The 23,319-nt window shown below is 40.6% G+C and overlaps 1 protein-coding gene across 1 annotated transcript in view; it reads right to left on the bottom strand.

The window, feature by feature from the left end:
* Ptprt (protein tyrosine phosphatase, receptor type T) overlaps positions 1-23,319 on the bottom strand; it is an 868,923-nt gene that overhangs the window by 142,877 nt on the left and 702,727 nt on the right. The window contains exons 14-15 of the mRNA XM_023714963.1: positions 21,827-21,962; positions 9,493-9,522 (exon numbers count right to left, since the gene is read on the bottom strand). Coding sequence (XP_023570731.1) covers positions 9,493-9,522; positions 21,827-21,962 — 166 coding nt within the window. The remainder of the gene's footprint in view (positions 1-9,492; positions 9,523-21,826; positions 21,963-23,319) is intronic.

Genomic DNA, 23,319 nt, shown 5'->3' on the forward strand with positions numbered 1-23,319 from the left:
GAGTGGTAGCTTTTGGATCTGATAAGGTCAGTCAAATCTGCTCAGGATTTATCCTGAGATCCTGTACCTTAGCTTGTAGATCTTTGTCAGTGTCAGCCATGTGGATGAGTCACGGCCATTGCTTGGCCAATGTGCTCTCTGTGAAAGCCTGAGAGAATGTTTTCTCTCCATGTGACTCTCCTTAGGCACACACTACATCATCAATCACTTTCCTCTTTGGCCCCATAACCTCCTTGATCAGAAAATTTGGGACACCACCGAGTTACATGACGTTTCAGTACAAGTTCTCATATGTCCTGAGTCTTAATTGACCTTGGAAGGCTAGGGCCAAAATGTTGGCTTTCTAGTTCATGCATTCATAACATCACTTTATAACTTTTCTTGGTATCCCCACGTCCCTTTAAACTGCAAGCACCTAGAGAGAAAATTATGTCTTACTAAATACTCAAAACCCACTTCATATTTAGCACAGGGGAATTGCTTAGTAAGTACTTACGATTGAAAGACTATGAATAACCACTATGAAGACAACAATATGCAATGTATTAATTACTAAAACTGTCCTACTAATCAGTGTTGAAACTGTCTCATTGCTATTTGTTTCTCAATAAAATTATTAAAAAAATAATAATAGGGGCCAGGGAGATAGCTCAGTAGAATAAGCACTTGCCTGGTAAGCGCAAGGGCCTGAGTTCAATTCCTGGTTCTGCCAAAATAACTAACTAACTAACTAACTAAATAAATAAATAAATAAAATAAAATAAAAATTTAAGAAAAAGATAATACCACTTCAACTGTTCTAGAATGGCAGTGCTATGACTCCCATTTTACAGACGAGAACTGAAGTTGAGAGGGAGTTAAATGTCTTCCCTAAAACTGTGGAGCTAGAGTGCCCAGGGCTCCTTTCTGTTCAGCACTATCACCTATCTACTAATACCTTGCTGAGACTTTGTTAAATGCCTCCAAGCCTAAGCAGACAATGAGGTAGTATGTGGGAAAGCACACTGGAAGAGATAAAGCACTATGTACAAGTAAGATGTAATCATTATCATCCTCATAATCGCAGGACTTATCTAAAGCACTTCCATCCATTAAAAGTCCTTTGTTGAAACACTTAGAAAGGCATTTTCCAGTTTATGCATCTCAGAATCCTGTCTTTGCTACAGTCCTACCTGAAAAATATCATTCTCACCTTAGGGATGTTTGCTGAAGGTGACATTTCAGATACAAACACACTGCTGCTCCGGAGATACATTAAGTGGCACTGTGGCTGGGCACTTCAAACCCTGGGTCTTTCTTATGTCTGTTTCAGCAGAAAGACATTACTGAAGCTCTCTGAGGCAGGAGCTGTGGGAAGATCTCCAGCATAAGCACCAACGGGCAGCAAATGCCAGAGTAAGTGATTGCCCAAGGAAGGACTTTTAGAGTTGATTCCTCATCAACAGGCAACAAAATAATGACCGGAGTCACTTGGCATGGAAAGTGTCCATAGGCATTGAAGAATGTGTGTCAGATACGCTAACCCATTTTTTTCCCCAGGGGTCAACTGAAGGAAAGGCTGACAGCAGTGCCACAGGTTGTGTTCTCTAACATCAGATTCACAGAAAGGGAGATAGAGATAGGGAGAGAGACAGGGAGAGGGAGAGAAGGATGAGGAAGGAGAGGGGGAGGGGGAAATAGAGGGGGAGAGAGAGGGGGAGGGATGGGGGAGAGACAGGGAGAGGGAGAGGAAGAGGGAGAGGGAGGGAGTGGGGGAGAGAGAGAAGAGACTGAAGGGTGTGAGATATATTGGTGGAAGTTTTACTTGTAGATGAAAAATCAAAAGCACAGGGAAAGAGGAAGAGTGGGTAGACAGAGACACTGAATGGTGATGCAGGTGTAGTTGTGAATTAAATCAGCCTCATGAAAAGTTTTGGAGCTGGGGTGACTTGTATTTCTGTGTGGAACAGTTACTGGAGAACCTCAGGGAAGTCCTGAAGGTGGCTGCTTATCCAGCGCTGTCACCAGCAGTAGTGCTAGGAGAGTACAGTCCATCCTCCCTAAAGTGGGGATCTGAGTAGCACACCTGAGTGCCCTTGTAGGAAGGCTTTCTCGCACTATATTTCAGTCACTGTCAGCAAAGAATGTCCCTACTCTTTTTTTACATTTAAAAAATCAACTTCAAATGTGCTTGTAGAGGAGAAACCTTTACTCAGACTTTTTCAGCCTCAAGGCATCATTAATATTTGGCTGGTATTAAAACTTCAACTGGGGCATAAACTTGCAATTGAGGTCTAAACATCTTTTGCCAGATTTGAAGGAAAAACAGTCATCTGTATTTTCCCTGTTTAAGGTGACAGAGCCTCTGACTGATACATTTTCTCCATTTGGTGTTCATGACTAATGTGTTTAGACTCTAATCCAATAGAATAAACGTAAAGCATCTCTCAGTCACAATCCTTATCCAAATCTATCCATATACATGATAGAGACTGGCATATTTATAATCTATCGTCTTGGAACAGCATTCGTTAATTTTACACATTTGTAATTCTGACATGCAAGTACAAACACAATGTTTCTAAACCTGAAACCAATTTCAAACTATAAAACAGGTGATTTGAAAGCCCACCATGAGTACATGGCAAAATAAATGAAAATGAACATTACTAACTTTTGGGAGAATGGAATAATATAATTGGATAAGAGCTAAAACAAAACTGGAAGGGTACCAACTATATCCACCCACCCATGTGTATTCAGTCATCACAGTGACACAATAACAAGATGCCTGATTTGTTCTGAGTACTGAGTTACTTGCTGAAACATAAAAGATAAATAGCACACAGTCCTGTTCATAAAAGAACAGGCATGAAAATAGTTTCAGGTTAGTGTAATCGGAGAAGTGTTCATGAATGAGTGAACTAATGTGTTGAATGGATGGGGGGCGGATACAATAATAAAGATACAAGCTCAGTACTGTGCATGTGTCCTGTGGAGACTAGAGAAGCCACCAAAGTGAGAGAGAGTCATGTTCTGTTTTTAAAAGATATTAGAATTTTCTAGGCACAGAAAGAGAAACAGGCATGCAAGGAAGAACAGCTTATAAAGACAATGGAGTAATGCTGGGAAAGGGACAGAAACACACCAGAGTGGTGAGCCAATGCCAGGAGAATTTCCTCAAAGACAGACTGCAAAAACTTAATCCCAGATACTTATGAAAATGTATATTCAAGAGGCCGGGGAGATGGCTCAGTAGAACAAGCGCTTGCCTGGCAAGCACAAGGGCCTGAGTTCAATCCCTGGTTCTGCCAAAAAAAAGAAAAGAAAAGAAAATGTATATTCAAAGAGAGACCATCTGAGGCTAGGGCCTAGTAATCATAATGCTCACAAATGCTCTGCTACAGTACTGTTTCTGTCCTGAGTGCTGCTGTAGACGTTTGCCTGTCAACATGTTTGCTGTCAGTTTTTAATAGTTGATATTTATCATCTTTAAATGATTTTCTTCTATTCCTGTCTTTTCTTCATTTTATTCAAAGTGGCTGATAAATGACAGAAAATAATTTTTGAGTGTCTCTTGATATAATCATTTTAAATGCCTCTTTAAATATAATGAGGCAATGATACGTGATTACAACAGCCAAAGATGTGGAAAAGCACGTGTATTTGGGGAAAGGAGGCAGTGTCTTTTTTTTTTTTTTTTGGTTGAGGCACTAACTATGCAACAGGCATATTAATATTTTATAAATATTACTTCCATTGAATCTCTGTAAAACTTCTGCAAGGGATGTGGTTTGAATCTTGGCTTTACATAACAGGAATCTGACTTAGAAAAAAAAAACTTAGGTACTTTATCCAGGTCACACAGATGCAAAAATGGAAGCATAAGGTGCTTTAAAGTTACAAAATTAGAGAAGGCATGGAGTTCGGGGCTGTCGAAAATTTGATGGGTTTCATTTTTCTTCTTTTAAGGCAAAGAGCACCTCCCTATCTGCTTTGCTGTTAAGTCTTTATCTGATCTCATTTCTCCATTCCTTCCATATACATCTCGGGAAGGCTCACTGTCTATGTTATTCTATTCTCATACACCTTCAGGGAGAAGAGGCAACCCGAAGAAACATGTGCTCTTGCCCAGGGTGCAAAGTAAATACAGTAAGAGGTCAGTGTGTACATGGGGTGCCCTAAAGGGAGAGAACCAGGGCAGACTTCTTAGAAGAGGCATTGATCTAGCCCTTGAGGGGAGATGTAAAATTTGAATGTACTGAAGTGTGAGTAGTGTGGGATAGGAAATGTGTAGGAGCAGCGCAGGAGTCCCACAGAGGAGTATACAGACAGTCCAGCCTGCACATCCTTTCCCCACCTCCTTGGGACCTGCAGAAGGTTTTTGTTTAAGGACAAGTGAAGCAGGTATGTCTCTCTCTCTCTCTCTCTCTCTCTCTCTCTCTCTCTCTCTCTCTCTCTCTCTGCCAGAACAGTTGGTAAACCTAATGCTTTTTAAAGAACCACTACACTAAAATGTCTCTGTTGAAAATAATTACTATGCCCATCACACACCTTGAGGTAAATTAACTTGTGGACACATGCCAGCTCTCAACATCCTGTAAAAAGGCAAACACTGAACAAGCGAAGTTGTTTGGAACTGCTTTACTGCAGGAAGGCAAAGAGGAGTCCTTGAGGACCATTTCTGTCATCCCAGAAAGAGAGGAATAATGGCTTTTATTTGCAAAATACCTACTTGTGTGCTGGCCACCTTACATATACTGTCTCTGCCATTAATCCTCACCAAAATTCTGGAAGGTCACTACAGGTAGGTCCATTTTGCAGGAGAAGGCTCAGAACAGTCTGGAGATTGTTCTAGGTGTAAACAATCCGATAGGCAGCACACACCTAGGATCATAATCTCTGTCTCTAACACCAAGTAAAGAATGCAGCAAGAAGTAGGAGCTTAAAAAAGCAAGAGGGATCTTGAACTTCATCTTGTCCTAACTCTCAGAAGCTTTGGATGTAGACTGGAAAACTATAACCTGCAGACCAAATTTGGCTCACTGCCTGAACTTTTAAAAATGGGTTTTATGGGAACATAGTCACACTCATTCATGTACATATTATTTATGATTGCTTTTATGCCACCAAGTCAAAGACAGTTGCTGTCTGGCTCCTCATAGAAAGTGCTCGGGGTCACCCTGTTCCTGGGTATGGATCCTCTTGATGAGGGAGAACAATCAAAGGTGTCTTTTCTGGGGAGAAATAAAAATTCCTCAAGTTTTCCTTTACCTATTTTTTAATATCCTTTGGATTGCTTATTTTTTCCTTAGCTCTTCCACTGTCTGACATACTATGCATTTTTATTATGGTTGTAAATTTTTCTACCTTTTCCACCAAAAAGTTCCATGTACTAGTTGACATTGTGTGAACGTGAGATGTTGGAAGCTTGGAAGCTTGGCTAGATCGGCATGGCGATTCCATGCCCTGGAGTGTGGGCCCCCCTCCTTGCAGGGAGGGCCCGCCCCAGCGTGACTCAGCAAAAAAAGGGTATATAAATGGTTTAAGAAGGTTTTGGCCCCCCACTTCCTTAGAGGAGTTTCTATCTTCACAGCACCATTTCCTTAGAGGATCTTGGCCTTTGCAGTCGCCACTTTGGAGGAGCTCTGATTTTCACAGTGGCCGCCACTTCTTTGGAGGAGCTCTGATCTTCACAGTGGGCATGGAAGGAAGAGAGAGAGGCTTGATAGATGCCGCAGCTGCTGCTCCTCCTCTGCACTTTGTTGTTCTCTGCCACCATGAACTGCTGCCATCTGTCTTGGACCCAGCGGAGTATGGACTGAAACCTCCACCAACTGTCAGCTAAATAAACTTTTCCTTTCTTAATTTTGGGTGTTGGTATTTTGTCCCAGCAATGAGTAAAAAGTAACTGAGACACTCCCCATGGGCAGAAATTTGAATTTGCACTGATTCCTAGGTCTCTAGAACCTGGACTAGCGCCTGGAACACAATGGGCATTCCCTGCATATTTGTTAAGTACATAAACACTGGTTTTTGTGAAGATGCTGGTTAAGCAAAGTTTGTTGGAGACTTTTTTTTCTGGAAAACTTTGGAGTTTTGGAGGAACCACATGATTGTCAACCTCTGTGAAAGGGCATCATATTTTAATTTATAGAGGAAACAACTGGGACTCTGGTTAGTGCTTTCTCAAATCTTCAGGGAATCTTATTACAATGCAGGTTCTAAGTCAACAGGTCTGAGTGGGAGCCCTAGCTGCTCTACTTGGCACAAGGTCCTGGATGGTGTTGATGCTAGTGATCTGTGGTCCACAAGCCAAGTAACAAGGCTTCAAGGCTCCCATTCACGGTCTATACCAGAATTTGAAATGGGGTTTCAATCCAGAAGTCATAGAGACCATCACTATTTCTCTTCTGTTTCTTTTCCTCTATCTCTACGTCTTTCAGTCCTAGGGCTTCACTAGGACTGTTTTTCCTCTCCTCCTAAGCTGCTGTCTTTTGCCAAACACCTTACCCCCTTTTGATAGAAAATTCACCTTCAGCTCTGTCAGCCTTTCCATTCCCCATGGGCTCCTTTACTTTGAATATACATGTGCCCAAGACTTTATCATCTTTCCAGTGGCCAATCTCATGTTCTTCTTCTATTTTGCAGCCCAATGGTTAGAAAAAGGTGACAGTCCTTATGACCTCCCTGCAGGCAGGCTTTCTTTTCCACCCTTCCATTATAACCTATGAAGTGATTTTTGAAGTCTGAATGTTAAGGCTGGGCCCCAGCCCTTCACCTCCATCTTCTGTATATAGAATTGGGTATCTTTGACCAACCTCTTCTGTGGTGACATTTTCTTGGCTTTTGCAATTTCCCCCTGCTATCTGTCTGCCAGTTCTCCTTCTTGTCTAAATCTTTAATCATAACCATCCTTATTCCTCCATTTTCCCTCCAATCTTTTCCCAGTCTTGATTTCATCCAACCTATATTCTCAGGGAAAGATTTCAATTATGTGCCTTCCACCCAAACTCTACTTTTTCATTTCCAAAGTTCCATAAGATTTTTTTCTTGGCAGTTTCAACAGCATTTTCAGCCAACACATAGAGTCATCTTCATCTTCTTTGTTCTAAGCTACCATGCCCATGTTTCTGTTTCCAAGACAATCCTTTCTTCCTTCCAGCTGCTGCTGAGTGGCCTACATAGAATGGCTTACCTTCTCTGAGCAATTTTCACTTTATTAAATATGGCTAATGGTAATGATCAGGTTGGTCTATTACAAAGATTCAGGCAGCTACTGTACCTTCAAAATGCTTGGCATGTGCTGGTATTTTCTTCTTCTATTGTTCTGATAATTTAAGAGTAACTTCCCTATTCAGTCTTTCTAATACCAGGGGATGGTTCACATCCTTGGCTAAGTGTTGTTTGGAGGTTGGGGATGAGAAAATCACACTCAAGAGAAAAATCTAGCCATCTAAGGCATCTCTATAGATAGAAGGCTGAATATTGCTTCATACAGGATTTCTTTAGAGTAGCATATAATATATGACACTCATGGGGTTTTTTTGGGGACTGGTGAATATTAAATTATAGAAATTATCATGGAAACTCCATGTCTCTTCCATATGCTCCTACCTCCCAGTGTTGTCATAAGTTTTACACATAGGGTCTATAATGTGGAACTTAACGTTGGCACCAGTGGAAAGACCTCTGCTTATCATTGTAACTTAATCTCAAGAATGTGTGTAGGTGTCTCCTGCACTTCTATACTTCTCGTCTTTAAATCCATTACCAAGCCTATCACAGTGTATAGAGAAAATTAGCTTCCAAAGACAGGAATAGGGGCATTAAGGTGGTGATAGATACTGTGAGTACTGACTCTGTAAGAGGCCCAGAAGACTAGGATTGTTCCCAGAACTACCATGAGTGCCACGACCCCTTGCTGAAAGGAGGAAGAAAGAAATCCAACATTTCTTAAACACAAGTCATGCCTGACACTTTTCAAATTGATCTGACCCCCTCTTCAAGGTCACTTTATGAGTTAGCGCTATTACTCTCAAGTGAGAGAGAAGAGAAATGAGACTCGGTGTGCTTAGAAAACTTGCACCAAGATGTATAACTGCTGAGTAAGTGATGGAGATATGATTTAAATGCAGGGCTGCATGACTCTTACAGCTCATTTTCTTGACATCACAACAACACACAGCAGGGTTTAGATAGCACCAGCCCTCTGCAGATGCTGTTCCCACTGATCAAGATTTTTATTGAGCGAATGCATTTCAAAATACACTATTATCCCTGAATGTATTTAAAGCCTACTTATTCAACTAATTACTCTTATACCATATTATATACAAGTACATCTTAGCTGACATTTGAATTATTTGACATGAACATAATGTGCATCTTCCATGTATGTTTGTTAAGGAACGAATGAACAAATGAAGGAAGTTCTCTAGTACTTCCAGTACTGCTGGTGGGAGTTATTGGTTCTCCTATAATAGGACAGTAGAAGTACCACCATCTAATCTGATCACTGCTTGGCCCTACTGAGCAGAGGGTGATGGGTCAGCCCTTTATCAGCTCCATGTTCATCTGTGAAGGTTTCAGGAAATAACCATAGAAAGCTCTCTCACAAGGCTGAGTTTGTCTGAGATGATATAAGACATAGCGTGGTAGGAAATACATTTTGACTCTAATCCCATTCTGCTTGCTACATATGTAATGAGATCACATATCTCCCTTTGAACCCCATATTTCAAAAAAGCAGGATGAATATTAGCAATATGGGAATACTTCAGTGGTTTTCAACTTTTTGATATCAAGAGTCTATTATATATCTTTTCTCCTTTATGCTCATATTTTGAAGATCTGTTTTATTAATAAAAACACTTTTATCTATAAGTGAAAAAAGTTAATATGCCAGAAGCCATTTATAATTCCAAACAAAATGTACTGATAAAGTGAGATAACTAATGCTAAACACTGAACAGATTAATTCTAGCCTAAAGCAAAGATACTGGCTATTTCTGCCACCTATGAGGTAGGTCTACCTGCAGTAATGATTCCTACTGTTTCCCTGAAGTCTGTTTGAAATAATGAAAATACTCAATGGATTCCTATCTAACTTTTGATCCCCTAGGGTACGTATTCCCCAAGGAGACACAAATAGGTTTAGAAGTTGCTAGGTTCTGTGATTCTCTTATTAGGACATGTCCTGCAGGACGATTGGGTCCCTCTCTTGCTGTAATTCAGGATTTCTACCAAAAATTGCATTCATAAAGGAGAAACAACCTTTCATGTCTCCAAAGATAGGAGAAAAATTAAGAGGACAGGAACATCACAGACTTGAACAATGACAGTGCATTTTAAAATGGAAAACATCTCTACAAAATAAAAACTTCAGGGATACAGATGACTTAGACAGAAGCTGATACAAGAAGCCAACAGACAATTGGTTGATGCAGGAAATGCATGCTATAGGTTCCCTCATGGGGTACGAACCAAAGTTAACACCAGCTCGATACTTACAAGTAATAGGAGTAGGAATAAGCATTTCTTCTATATATTGATGGGCAGTCAGATGAAGGAAATGTCCAAAAAGAGGGAAAAAAGAAAAGACAAACAAACAAGAATTAGATTTATGTGAAATCTTGATTCTTAGAAATGCATATATTATTTCAGCATCCCTAAGCTCAAGGAGATGCAGGTTTCTCTACTAATCATTTTCTCTGAGAATCCAAAATTTTCAACTGCAGAAAAAATGAGCAAGAGACTGCTCTTATCATAGGGACACTCACTATTGCACGTAGAGGAATCCAGTTTTATGGTGGCTGTTCAAAAGTTTTTGCTTATGGTCAACTAAAACTAACTCTCTTGTAATTAGAATCCTTTGGTCTTGGAATGCCTTTGTGCAATCACTTAGCACTAGCCTAACATTCTTCTGCATGACAGTGCTCCTTCCTGTGAGCAAAAAAAGCTACAAAAACTCCTTTGATTATTTTTATTTGCACCAGAATCTATTTGGTAAGGCCATACCAAAAGAAATTAAATCATATAGCCAGCCTCTAAGATCTCCCCAGTGACTTATACTTCCCAGTTCTCAGGCCCAGGTGCAGACTAACTCTTCCAAATAGAATCAGGGCTGGCTTTGTATGACAACAGAATATGGAAGTAGTTGTGCTATAGGATTTTCCAACCCTTATGGCTCCATCCAAATCTTTGAACACTCTTGAAATCTCAAGTCTTCAGAAAAGAAGGTCAACTCCCCTGAGGTCACCACAATGGAGTGATCACATAGAAAGTCCCTGAGACTAGAAAAAGGGAAAAAATATCCCATTTAATGAATCTATCCTATCTGACACCATTGACATCATAGAACTGGAACAAGCCATTCCATTTAAACCCGGCCCAAAGAGCACACTCATGCGAGTAACCTATTCTCTAAGTCTAGAATTTGAGATTCATTTCTTACATAATAGTAAGCCACCAGGAAACAATTCATCCTCCTCATAAAACAATATGGTACTAAAAAGGAAGAGTTTCAACTTTTAGTCTGAAAAGTCCTTAACTTGAGTAAATTCTGTGCTTCGTGTTCTCCTACGTCACTTAGATGTGATGAACTGGACTAGTAGTTTTCAAAGTGTATTCCTAGGAATCCAGGGGCTCTCCTGAGTAGCAATCCTCTAAGTGGGGAGAAGAATATTGAGAAAGTGGGGGTTCTGGGTCAACAGAGCCAGAGTGTCGTTATTTTTATCTGTTTGTAAATTGGAGTTTCATCTTATTTCACACTCCTAAGAATTCCACTTTCCAAAAGAAGATTGAAAAATCACTGCCTTCAATCTCCTTCTAATGTCTCCACTAGCTCTTGGCTTCTGAGAAATCACAAATCTCAAATAAGTCTATGATATTCCCTTTGTTGTAATTTGTTTGATGTTGTAAGAAAATAAATAGGAATGTTTTTATTTCACATCAGATTTTGCTACCCTGACAATAAGTAATACATTTGAGGATTAAGAAAAATTGCTAGAAAATTCAGGTTCCCAAATACCCATAAGCAAGAATAGTTTTCTTCTCCCTTGGATTATTTGACTAATTGCAACCATTAACTTATTTTCTTGTCACAGGAAGATAGTCTTTATAATCACAGAGACAAGAACATGCTTTCAGTGTCCCAGATTTCTTCCTTTCTAGTAAGAAGTAGCCAAAGTCCCCAAGGCCGGGATATCTCTAAGCTTTCTCTCAGCTACCGGCAAGGCTTAAACTGCTAGTCCTCTAGCCACACAAGGAAAGTGACTGAGAGATGAGGAGACATAGGCTCCTTGTCTCCTTGGGAGGCTGAGCTGAGAGCGATGAGCTATGATGCAGAAAGGTCCAGCCACCCAGAGGACTACTCAGTATCTTGGACCAAACAGTGGCCCTGGATGATGAAAGAGAGAGAAAAATCTTAGGCTACGATGGATACAAATTGGGTGATCTGATGGCAAGTCATCAAATATCTTTCACCAGTCATGCAGGTTGGCAGAGGAAGGAGAATTCCTCTACTTCACTGCTGGCTGGTCCTGAACATGTCATTTCTCAGAGACACAAAATTCAGGATCCATTTGATGAAGACTTACACAGTTCTGTTGCTGTGACTGAATGCATGCTCTGAAACTTATGCTGACATTCATGTCCTAAGTTTATGTGCTGATGTATTTGGAGGTGGGATCTTTAGGAAGTAATTGAGATCAGATAACATTGTCAGGGTAGGACCCCCATAAGGGGATGTGGTTTATAAGAAGAGGGAGAGAGCCCTGAGCTGACACATAATTAATTGTTCTGCTTCACCATGGATGCCCTCCACCTTTGAAGACTCAGCGAGAAGGCCCTTTTCAGATATTAAGCAGATGCTGGGGTGATGCGCTTGGACTTCTGAGGATCCAGAAATATAAGAAATAAGTTTCTTTTCTGTAAATGTTGCTCAGACTCAAGTGAATTGTTATACCCACAGAAAATGGACTACAATACTTGTGTTCTCCTACATCATCAATGACACTGGGGCGAGAACAGATGGGCCAGCATTTTAATCTCAGCTTTGTTCACTGAGAGATCCTGGAAAAGTCACACACCCTGGAGGAATCTCCACTCAGCCCTCTGTTTCCTGATGCACACACCAAGTGTCTGACATAGATGGCTTATAGATCAGATAGCCCTGAGGAGTAAGCTAGGACAGCATTTCTATAGCATCACTTACTAGCTGCATCTTCTAGAACAAATCACTAAATGGCTACAAGCCTCGGTTTCTCTATCTCAAGGTTGGGGGCAATAATTACCTATTCTAACATAATTGTGGCCATTAACATTATGATTTGTTAATCTAAAGTAGATTCAAAATATACAGGCTATGTAACATATAGAATGTTTTATATAAATTATATCAGTCTACATTAAATTCAACTTTATTCACCTTCACTTGGAATATACTAAGAATGTGTAAAAGAATGTTTATGTCTCCACCACTAGTTTTGCTTTTTATTCTGATCACCATGACAAAGTGTTCATGTCTTTAGGAATAATAAAAATAGTTGTAAAATAAGAATAAATATTTAGGTAATATTTATTTTGTACCAGGTTTTGTTCTCTGCTCTTATCACACATCAATTCAAGAATTCTTCACAACTGCACTAAGAGACAGGTTTTCTTTATCACTTTTACTTTACAGAATGAGGTGACTGAGGCCAAGAAGGTGAAGTAAATAGCTGAAGCTCGTACAGCAGGAAACTGCATTTGACAGCATCAAGACTCTAAGGCTTGTTGTTTTGACCGCTGTGCTGCCTTAGAGGGAACAGGCAAACAGCTAATCAGTAGCGAGCCAGACACAGAGATGCCAGGCCATGACCTCCTCCAGGCTTTCCCACAGCCCCGGGGCCCACATTATTATTCTCATTTTTGGCTGAGACTCTAAGAGGTTGTTCCTCAGCAGTTCAAAGGTTGTGAGTTTCTTTGGAACAATTCCAAAGCGATCATCCTGAGGTGGGTCTTCTCCCTGTCAGCACCCACCTACTCCTGGGCTTCAGGCTGACTCAGTGTTCTGATCTTGTGGGCATTTCTGCTCTCAACCATCAAGGTTTACCTCTGCCTGGGCCACCTTCTCATGACAGTATGACTCCTTCTTGACCTTTAAGCCACAGAGCAAACCTTCCAAGCAGCTTTTCTGAGCTATTCTGGATGTCACCAAAAGATCCCTGATCTAGCTTCAGGGAAACTCCTAGAATGATGGAAACTGACAGACTTCTGTGAATTGAATATTTTTTCCAATTAAACTGCAACATCTTCCAGGGCTAGTATAATAGGTCTTTACTCTGTGACAAAAACAGTTTACATGCATGTTTCCTCTAAGCCTAGAAGAAGATTTACTGAAGGTCTAAATTTACAAGGATGTAGTGATATTGGAAATAACATATTGCCTAAAATGAAAAATCCTGAGCAAGAAAACAGTTGTGCTTGGGAAAACAAAACAAAATAAAACAATAACCCCAAACACAATAAATCACATGCTGCAGAATCTTCTTTTTAGATAGCTGACCAGATTGACTTCAAACACTGTTTATCTCTGTTCCATATCATTTTAATGGGATGCAGTTGGTTATGTAACAATCCATTTGACCATTTATTCCTCAGTCTAACTCAAAAATCCATCCATCCATCCATCCATCCATCCATCCATTCATCCATCCATCCATCACCTAACAATCCATCTATCCAATCTATCCATTCATTCATCTCTCCACTTGTCCCATGAAGTGTACAAACAATCCAACTCATTTATCAATTCAATCATTGAACCACATATCCATCCACAAATCTGTCCATCATCCACTAATCCATCTTTCAATAATTAAGTCACCAAAACTTCATGATGACTTCTATATATCCACCTCTGCTAACTATTATAAATAGACAAATGAGAGCTTGTCCCAGCTGACCTGTCTGATGTGAGACCCAGACAAGAAAATTATAAAACCAATGGTAAAATAACTACTACTGAAATAACAGGCTATCACTTATGTGCCAGATATTATTCTAAGTAAATTATATAGATTATTTAATCCTCAGAAAAGTCCTATGAGGCATTATTATCATTTTACAATTGAAGAAAGTTAGGATCATAGAAGTTCAGTAATTTGTCAGACTTCCTCAATTGGTAAATGGCATGGCAGATATTCAAATACAGGGAGATTTGCTTAAAAGAGTCAGTGTTAACAACCATTATGTTATACTGATTTCTGTATTGTTAAGTGGTGACAGGTAGGTAAAGCAGAAAAAGTGTAGCAGAATCTGTGATGCTTGAAATTTACAGTCAAGGAGAAGCCAGATAAGTGAGGGCAAAAGACATTTTAAGCAGATGAAATTGTGTTGTGGCCTGGCGAGGTAGCCCAGCAGGTCAGGAGTGTCAAGATATTGAAAAAATACTACTTTCCGGAGGGCTTAAAAAGCTGGATCTTAGTTGTGCAGGAACATATGAAAACCCAAGAAACAAAGTGGCTAAATATTTGTTCTAGATGAATGGTTGTGGTAGGAATGTGAAGAGAAAGTTGTAGGGGAGAGGACTGTAGCCACAGAATTTATGGCATGGGCCAAAACCAAAGATCTTGGGGTCTCCTTTGTAATGATCATGGGGATGGATAAGAAGAGGTGAGTGTGATTAGGATACAAAAATCAATAAATGATAAAATGTGACCTTGTGGGAAGAGCTTCCATACTTGTAGCTTCAGCAGATGCCCAGGAAGTGCAAACAGAAGTAAAATATATTTTTTGTTCTTTGTGTATAAGGACCAACTGAGAATAGTGTGGGTAAAACATGACACATTTCACTTGGACTGCTTTTCCACTTCAATGAACCACTCAAAATTGTCACACATTTAGCATCCCAGAATGTCCTTTATTCTATTTCATTCAGATGATGTTCTTAGGCATGTAGACTCCATCATAAAATTGTCTAAGTTTGAGACCCAGCTCTGCTATTTAGTCATGTGACTTCAGGCAACTTCCTCAAACTCTATGTTTCAATTGTTGGGTTTTGAGCATGCTATAATTTAATAATATGTACCTCCTATTTTAGCTTTTGTGATCACCTCATTGCTTTTGTTTTGTTGTGCCTTGTTTAGACTCAGACTATGGTGTAACTTTTTATAGGACTTTGGACACCATTCATGTTGAATGTTGATATTGGGTCTATGTTCAGAGTGAAATCTCCGTTTTAAGTTGACTAGGATCTTCCATTCAAAATAGTTTTAGGGAATTCCCTATGCCTACAAAATACTTTTGAGATAAGGATGAATCAGCATAGACAGCTGAGGGTGCAGTAGAGGAGAGAAGGTGTGAATACAAATGACAGGCATAAGTGGATCCTCATAGAGGAATTCCAGATAGAGAAGAGATTGCATCTGGATTGAATGTCAAGGAAGATTTAGTAGATCAGGTGACTTCAGACCTGCACTTTAAACCTAAGTAATGTCTAGTATCATACAGCTAAGGAACAAAACTGTTGGAGGAGGAGGGCACTTCATAAATGAAACCATAGGACCGAGAAGTGATATTTCAAGACCTCCCCGAATCACTGCAGGCAGAGGACAGCATATCTTGGCAAAGTTTTCCAGGTGATTTGAACATGTGCTTCTTCCCTTCCTCCCACTTCATAAATCCTTATTATAAGAGAAAAGAAGCCGTTGGAAGATTTTTTTTTCAGAACTGGGGATTGAACTCCGACCCTTGAACTTGCCAGGAAAGCACTTTTTCTACTGAGCGATCTCCCAGGCTCTGCCATTGGAAGATTTTAGGCAGCAGGTTGGGATTATGAGCTTCATTTCTGGCACATTACTTTGACCACAGAGAAGATGAAGCCAATGAAGAGATTCATTCAGTAAAGCTATAGAGGCCTGATATACGGAAGGGGTGGTGAAAAGAGAAGAGGAGAAGAGACAGGAGCAAGAAGATGGGAAGATGCAAGTTAGAAGTTGCAGGGGGAGAGGAGCCACAGAATTTATGGCATGGGCCAAAACCAAAGATCTTGGGGTCTCCTTTGTAATGGTCATGGGAATGTACAAGAAGAGGTGAGTGTGATTAGGATAGAAAAATCAATAAATGATAAAATGTGACCCTGTGGGAACAGCTTCCATACTTGTGGCTGTAGCAGATGCCCAGGAAGTACAAACAGAAGTAAAAGATTTTTTGGTAGTGGTAATGAAATTCATTTTCTTAATAAATGGAATGGAAGGTAGCACCTGTCAAAGAATTTGAGACAAAAGATTGAGAAAAGCTGGGGAATAGGTCATGCTTTGGACTTTATTAAATGCTTAAGAGATTTTCAAGGTAGATATTCAGGGGCAGAGGCTACAGAGCAATGGAACTCTAGTGCGAGAGGACTGAAGCAGATTTTTATTTTTATAGGCCATTTCAATCGTCAGGCCTATGAACTGATCACTACTAGGTTAGTGTGATAAATACATAAAGGAAGGCTTAGGCACACTGCATGTAAGGGAAAGTCACTGGATCATCCTGGGGTGGGGACTTTATGGGAAGAGCTTTTTGAGGAGGTAACTCTTGGGAGTCCTATTTAGAAGAAGTTGGGGCTGCAAACTAAGAGAGTTATAGGAATTTTGTAGGTGAAAAGAAATGTCAGGCAAACACATGACCAAAGACAGAGTAGAGTGAAATTGGACAAAATAAGCCCAGGGATGAAAAACTGTAGAAACCTGAATCTTCTGCTCTCCAGTCTATGTTTTGCCCACTTTCTGATAGTCTTATTAGGACTCATAGAAGTTAGAAGCATGTTCTTTTGAGTCTCAGTTTCTTCTTTCTAAAAGCACAAGTGTATCAGTAGACAGACCTAAGTAGGGCCATGAGGGGACTAAAATTAGAACAGAGCAGCAGTTTAGATGGAAAACACATAAATTGGGTCAGCGTGTGAGTACTGATTCCAACATTGCTCTTAGCATATCGTCAATGAGCTTAGAGATTGCTTGGTGGTGTAGGCAATAGTCATATGTGAGGTAAATGGCTCTGCTGCCATGGTGCATTTTAATTCCTGAGGCAAGTACAAGAAACAAAGTCTATACTGATCATGAGCTCATCTTGCTTACAGAGATCTGTGTAGGTGCTTCTCCAAGGTGACCAGCAAGTCGAAAGTATTATACAAATCTGAATTCAGGTTTTTGGGTTTCTAGTAGGTAGTTACAAGGTGTTTGCATTAACAGAATCAATGTACCTTCAGAGATGCATATTTTAAACTAAAGGTACTCCATATACCCTCTTAGTGAAATAACTATTTAGACAATCAAGGCAACATGCTCAGTCTGGACCAGGAGGTGGGTGGAAAAGACAGACAGCTAGAAACACACCTAAAACTGACTTCAGAATATCTTTTTAAAAGTCATCTAATTCTTATCAGAAAACTGCAAAGGAATGCAGACATCAACCTAGGACATTGATTAAGTCCTAGGTTACAGATCTGCAAAAGAATCTTGTTGAAATTTTGCTATGCAAAAGTGTGTGGCTATGTCTTAAGCTTTGGGGACCATGTTCAGGCTCCAGGAATTGTGTCTGAAAGCATGAAACCGAACTGTATGAAACTTGGAGGCATATGCATATACTTTCACACCTCACAAACAGGCATTAAGGTGTAGAACTTCTCATATGTGAGTGGCCAGTAAATATCTTTTGTGATCAAGGTAGGGTTAAGGCATTAAGACTTCAGTTTTTTACCTTAATTTGCATCGAAGGCACTAGTATCCTATGGTATTAAGCTGAAGAAGCACAGAGATGAATTAACTTCCTCTTCAATGGCTATTTCTTTGCAGGAGGCTGTATCACTATTCCAAGGCAAAGAGGGAAGAGATGAAGTGCATTCAGGACTGAAGGGCCCAGTCATAATGAGGGTCTCTCTTTGTTATGGTATTTGTCCCCCCAAAGTCTCATGCAGTTATGAGGCAAAATTCTAGTTTGTGATTAATTCCTCATTCAGTGCTGGGATTATGGGTGTAAATTCTGCTGGGATTACGAGTGTGAGAGCTACACAAGGTCTAGGGTGGACAGCCTACATGCAAATTAGGAGAGACAGACTTGTGGTCTGTGGCCATTGTGGCCATTGTTACCACTACTGCTCCCATTTGCTCTTGCTGTTTTGCTGTTTTCCACTGCCATGAGCTGCTGCCCTCTGCTGTGTGCCAGTCTGCCTTGGAGCCCACTGAGTATGGACTGAAACCTCCACTAACTGTGAGCTAAATAAACCCCTACTTTCTTAATTTTGGGTGTCAGGTATTTGTCCCAGCAATGAGAGAAAAGTAACCGAGATACTCTCCACACCCAGAGTCAGTATGGTGCTCACAGAAGCAAAACATGGGCTCCTACATCATGGCACGCTACCTCTCTGAAAAAATTTTGAGGTGTAAAGACAATCAGTAGATCCAGGAGAAAGAGATAGGGCTACTGACTAGTGACAGTATGTGATTGGATATTTTGAAGGGAATGTGGCTAAAACCATACTGGTAGGTGATCAACTATAAGGGAGGGGTCTAGGTTTCTTTCTGATAATGCTCATCTAACTCCGTGGAGTCTCGGTTATGTATGGTCCCACATTCAAAGAAGCCCAGTTGAAACAGCCAAGGGTAGCATAAAAGAGACTCCAAACTTTAACTTATGTTCTTTGTAAACACTAAGGAAACCTCATTAAATCACCTACAAACCCTCATCTCCCTTTTTGCTTTTCACATTTCTAGACCCCTTTCTCATTACAAAACAAATCCAGGCAACAACACAATGTCCCTCAGACTTTATTGGTTGTATTCTTCCCTTTCTTCTCTCCTTTCTCCCCAGCTCCAGTTACATAAAATGTCAGTTAATTTAGTTTCTCCCATTTGCTCTTCTCTTCAGTCTTTGCACCTCAAGGCTATTCTCTATCTGTTTTTTGTTTTTATTTTTTAGCTCTGTGTCACAAAATGAAACCTTGAAGAGGAAAAGAAAGACTCTGGAGAACTTCAAGGGAGCCATGAGGTCAATGATGGCAAACCTTGAGGGGGAGAAGCTGAGGACACCTAGGTTTCCTGGAAACACCCATGACTCTAGCTTTAGAAAAACTCTGTCAGCCTCATCCATTAGAATCAGACAAAGCAGACAGCCGCTGCCTGTGGAGGGCAGCGAGATGAGTGAGCTTACGCTAGGGGAGATGGCAGTTGTTTGGTTTTAGACAATTCCTGGATCCAGAAGCTGTTTGGGAGAAGTTGCTTTTCCCTTAGTTCCTCTTCCTTTTAGGTAGCTATGGATAGTAATGTGACAATGCTACATTAGTAATAGCCTCTGTTGACCAATGTTTCTTGCATTTATTTATGGGCTGAGGTTGGAAGGGACACAAGGAAGTGAAGGAGGTGACTAAGCCCACCACTGTCATCTGAGGGATTACGAGACAGAGGAAGACTGCAGGTTAATGGAATGATTGCATATTTATGTTGAATTCCTCTCTCCTCCCTTCCCCTCTCCCCCTCTTTTCCTCTTCTCTACTTCACGTTTCCCCCTCCCCACACCCATCTGTAAAATGTGCCCGTCAACTAATCCCCCAAAATGTCTCATTTACCCCAAATACCCACACTATATGTAAACACTGATCAGCCCCCAGCCCCACCGCAGCCTCACTGTGACGCTGTCACAACACCAAGTGCCTGAGTTTTGCCTCTTGAAGAAATGGTGATCATGGACCACCTGTTGGTTGCATCTGACGAGCAGTGTTACAGAGAGGAGAGATGATGTTAAACGGCAGGAGGTTAAAACCACATGAAAGATTCACTTCATACTCACTCCTACCCTAGAAACAGAAAGCTCTCCCCTCTCTCCCAGAATGTCACACATTTCAGAAATAGCTATTGAGAAGGAAGTGAAATTTCTTCACAGACTCACAGACAACGGTGATGTGGATTAAGCCAGGCTTTAGAAAGAGCAAAATTGGAAGCGTATATCTGACTTACAAATCAGTAGCAAAGAATAAGAAAATCACAGGTTTATCAAAGAGATATTCAACTCTATTAAACTGGTCACTTTTTCCAGGTAGACAATCCCCAACTCACCTCTGCCTCTAATACATCTGTGACTTAAGAAACATGTCAGTGATCTTATATGTGCAGTATGTTTACTGCCCTAAGCAAAATCAAAGCTGATGTTCTACCTCTATAATAGCTATTGTCCAGATCCTGGGACATACAAAGTAGATATGTTTTATTGATGCTGCTGTTGCTGCTACTACTGATATAATTACGGCATGCTCCCTTTAGCCCTTCAAGGGCCTCCTGTCCCTAGTGTTGTCACAGTGTATTCTCTTCTTCCTTGTCTCTCTCTCAGGAATTGGGTAAGAACTTTAGCTTATAAGCCATCCTTCTAGTCATCTGAGAGAAGAGCTGATCATGCTAGGAAAAAAATGTCAAGAAAAGACAATGTTTTAATAATAAGATAACCTGGCAGAGGAAACCTGACTCATTCAAAGCAGAACCACATGAGAGAGACACAGGGGCATTCTGGTGCCTACATAGCCAAGAAAGAGAAGCCCAACCACACTGCAATATATGGTGGACATCCTTATATTTCTAAATCTTTAGAGTCTAGAAATGGGAAAACAGCTTTTAATTTTTATTTTCACTCACATTAATGTAACTCCTCAGATAGAAGCAGAAATTAGTCTTTGACACATTTTGTTCCTTTGATTCAGTGAGCATAAGTTTCACATGTGTCTTTCACTTACAGGTGGAAGGAAGCCCTTTAATTTTGTTCTTGGAGTTGTCCTGTACTCGGTGTGTCACTAGACCTTGAGCTTCAGGCTGAGATGTTAGTTTGGTTAATAATGTATATGAGTATTTTCCCTGGAGGCAGAGCACCTTGCAAGACATTATAATTATAATGCACATAAATGCTTTATTGGTCCTGGCTAGTGAGAGGGAAGATGGAGATTAAGATTAGAGCCCTGGGGAATAAATTTGGAAGATAGGGAGATGGGGAATAAGTGTGGCAATGTGAGGACAGGGAGAGGATAAGGACAGGTGGTAAGGACAATGCCTTATTTAGAGGAAGAACCAGTGAATTCCAAGGACAGTTGTAGCTAACATTTACTCTTATATTTCCTTCCCTCCCTGTAATTCCCCGAGGTTAGCCTCTAGCCTACAGATATGATCCTGGGAATAAGGGAATAATTTATACCTCTGCTTCCCGAGCAACAGGATTTTCAGGAAATATGCATAATATGAGAAAACCATTAACTGGCCAGAGGTTTCTGGGGAAATAACCTGTTGAGAAGTGAAAAGAATAAAAAAACCAGTGAGAAAAGAATGTTGGCAGGACATAGACTATGGAGAAGCACAGAATAAGAGAGTCTTTGGGTCTCTGACCTCCTTAGAGGCTTTGAGGGCAACTTGGAGGCTGCTACTTGATCAGTGGGTATCAAGGATGAATGGAGATGAAAAGGATGAGGCATTACTTTTCTGGACCTATTTCTGTGCTGATCTGTGTTCTTGGGGGAGGTGAAGCTGCCTTGATGGCATGATCAACCACAGCAGAGAAGTTGTTCAAGAAGACTCGCTTTGTAATGCATAGAAGCCCATGCTACATCATGGTGGCCCTACCATTAGAGTCGCTGGCCCCTTGAGAAACCGTTTTGCTTAGGGTCACTTGCCAAGCAGAGAGCACACACCCTCCAAACAACCGTACAAGCAGTCTCAGGACCTCCACCATCATACCAGATAATTTCTCTGGGGCAGTGATCAACAGAACAATGACTTAGATGCACAACAGTCATGCAGTGTATCCAAGTGGGGCCTGTGGAGACTTCAGGGCAGAGCCAGAAACTCACCTCCTTTTGATGGTGAGCATCACACCCAGGAGAATGATGATGAACATGAGGAGGCCAGCAATCACACCGGCCATCTTCACAGTGCTGTCCACCTGCTTTTCAGGCTCCATGGTGTTAGAGTTCTGGGTAGAGGCCCCTTAAGGAGAAAAGAGAAGGAAGATGTTGCAAAGACTCACCCCTGTGACTCATTCAAAATAATAACAATGACAACAACAGCTTCCCCTGAGTGAGTGTTAACTGTGTGCCGGGCACCATGGTGAGAGCTTCATACACATTGCCCCATTTGATCCCACTTAAGAATTAATCTGCTGTGAAGCAGGGATTATTATTAGAGCCTTCCAGAGATGAAGAATTGGCTTGAAAAGAAATGGAGTTTCCCACGGCTCTGTAACTTCTGGGCTGTTGCATCTTGCTCTTCTAGTGAGATCAAGTGGTAGACTTTATTCCTCACAATGATTTGTCTCTAGGATCTAACCTTGGAGGTGCCATTCAGAAGGTGGGTTCATGGAATCATTCCCAATCCTATTTTATTCTTTTGAACAAATGGTGAAATTTTCAGTCAGGGCAACACAATTAAGATCACTAGATTTGTGAAGATAAAAAGACAAAAGGTTAGGAACTTGGGAGGTTGAGATAGGAAGACTGGTGGCAGTTCAAGACCAGCCTGCGGGCTACAAAACGTTAGCACAAGACCATTTCAAACTGTATAGTGAACAACCATTTACTTGAGAGAGTGTAGCAGTAAATGATATGACATTAGAAGCAGTACGCTTTTAGAAGACCAGAATGATGGGGATTCCAGGTATGGCCCTAGCATTAAACATTGCTATTTTCAGTGCAGTTGCTTAGCTCACAGGTATCAGCATATATAGTTAGTCAAGGTGACAATCCTACCAATTAACTGCTATTTTCAAAAACCTGCTGAAGATTCTCAGGATCATTGCCTTAGCCATCTTGTGTATATAAATGTCTGGTTTTGCCCCTGCCATGTTTCCTAGCGTTTCTTCTTGCCCTCTCTTTGTTGTTTAATCCTTAAGTTCTCACTTTTCATTTAGTTGTGTCATAACTTTCTATTTTTATTTCTTCTTTTGAGTTCTTACACTAGGGAGACTATATGATATTTGTACATGTGGGTCTGAATTCATGCACCTACAATATATGAATGACAGTGGAATACCCATCTCTGACAAAAGTAAACAAAAAGGGGGATATAAATGAAGGTCCAATTTGTATATATAGATATAGATATAGATATAGATATAGATATAGATATATAGCTACTTTCTCTTAGTTCAATGAGAAGAGTTTTCAACTAATAGTGTTTAGACAAGATATCATGTCTCTAGGATCTAACCTATTGATGCAGCATCAGTAGAAAAAGGCAGAGTAATACAGGCACCTGTACCTCTAGGGTGCTCTCTGTCTCCATCTCTGTCTCTGTCTCTGTCTCTGTCTCTCTCTCTCTGTCTCTCTCTCTCTGTCTCTCTCTCTCT

The sequence above is a fragment of the Octodon degus genome, unplaced genomic scaffold (assembly GCF_000260255.1).
Source record: "Octodon degus isolate 3935 unplaced genomic scaffold, OctDeg1.0 scaffold00037, whole genome shotgun sequence".
NCBI classification, from domain to species: Eukaryota; Metazoa; Chordata; class Mammalia; order Rodentia; family Octodontidae; genus Octodon; species Octodon degus.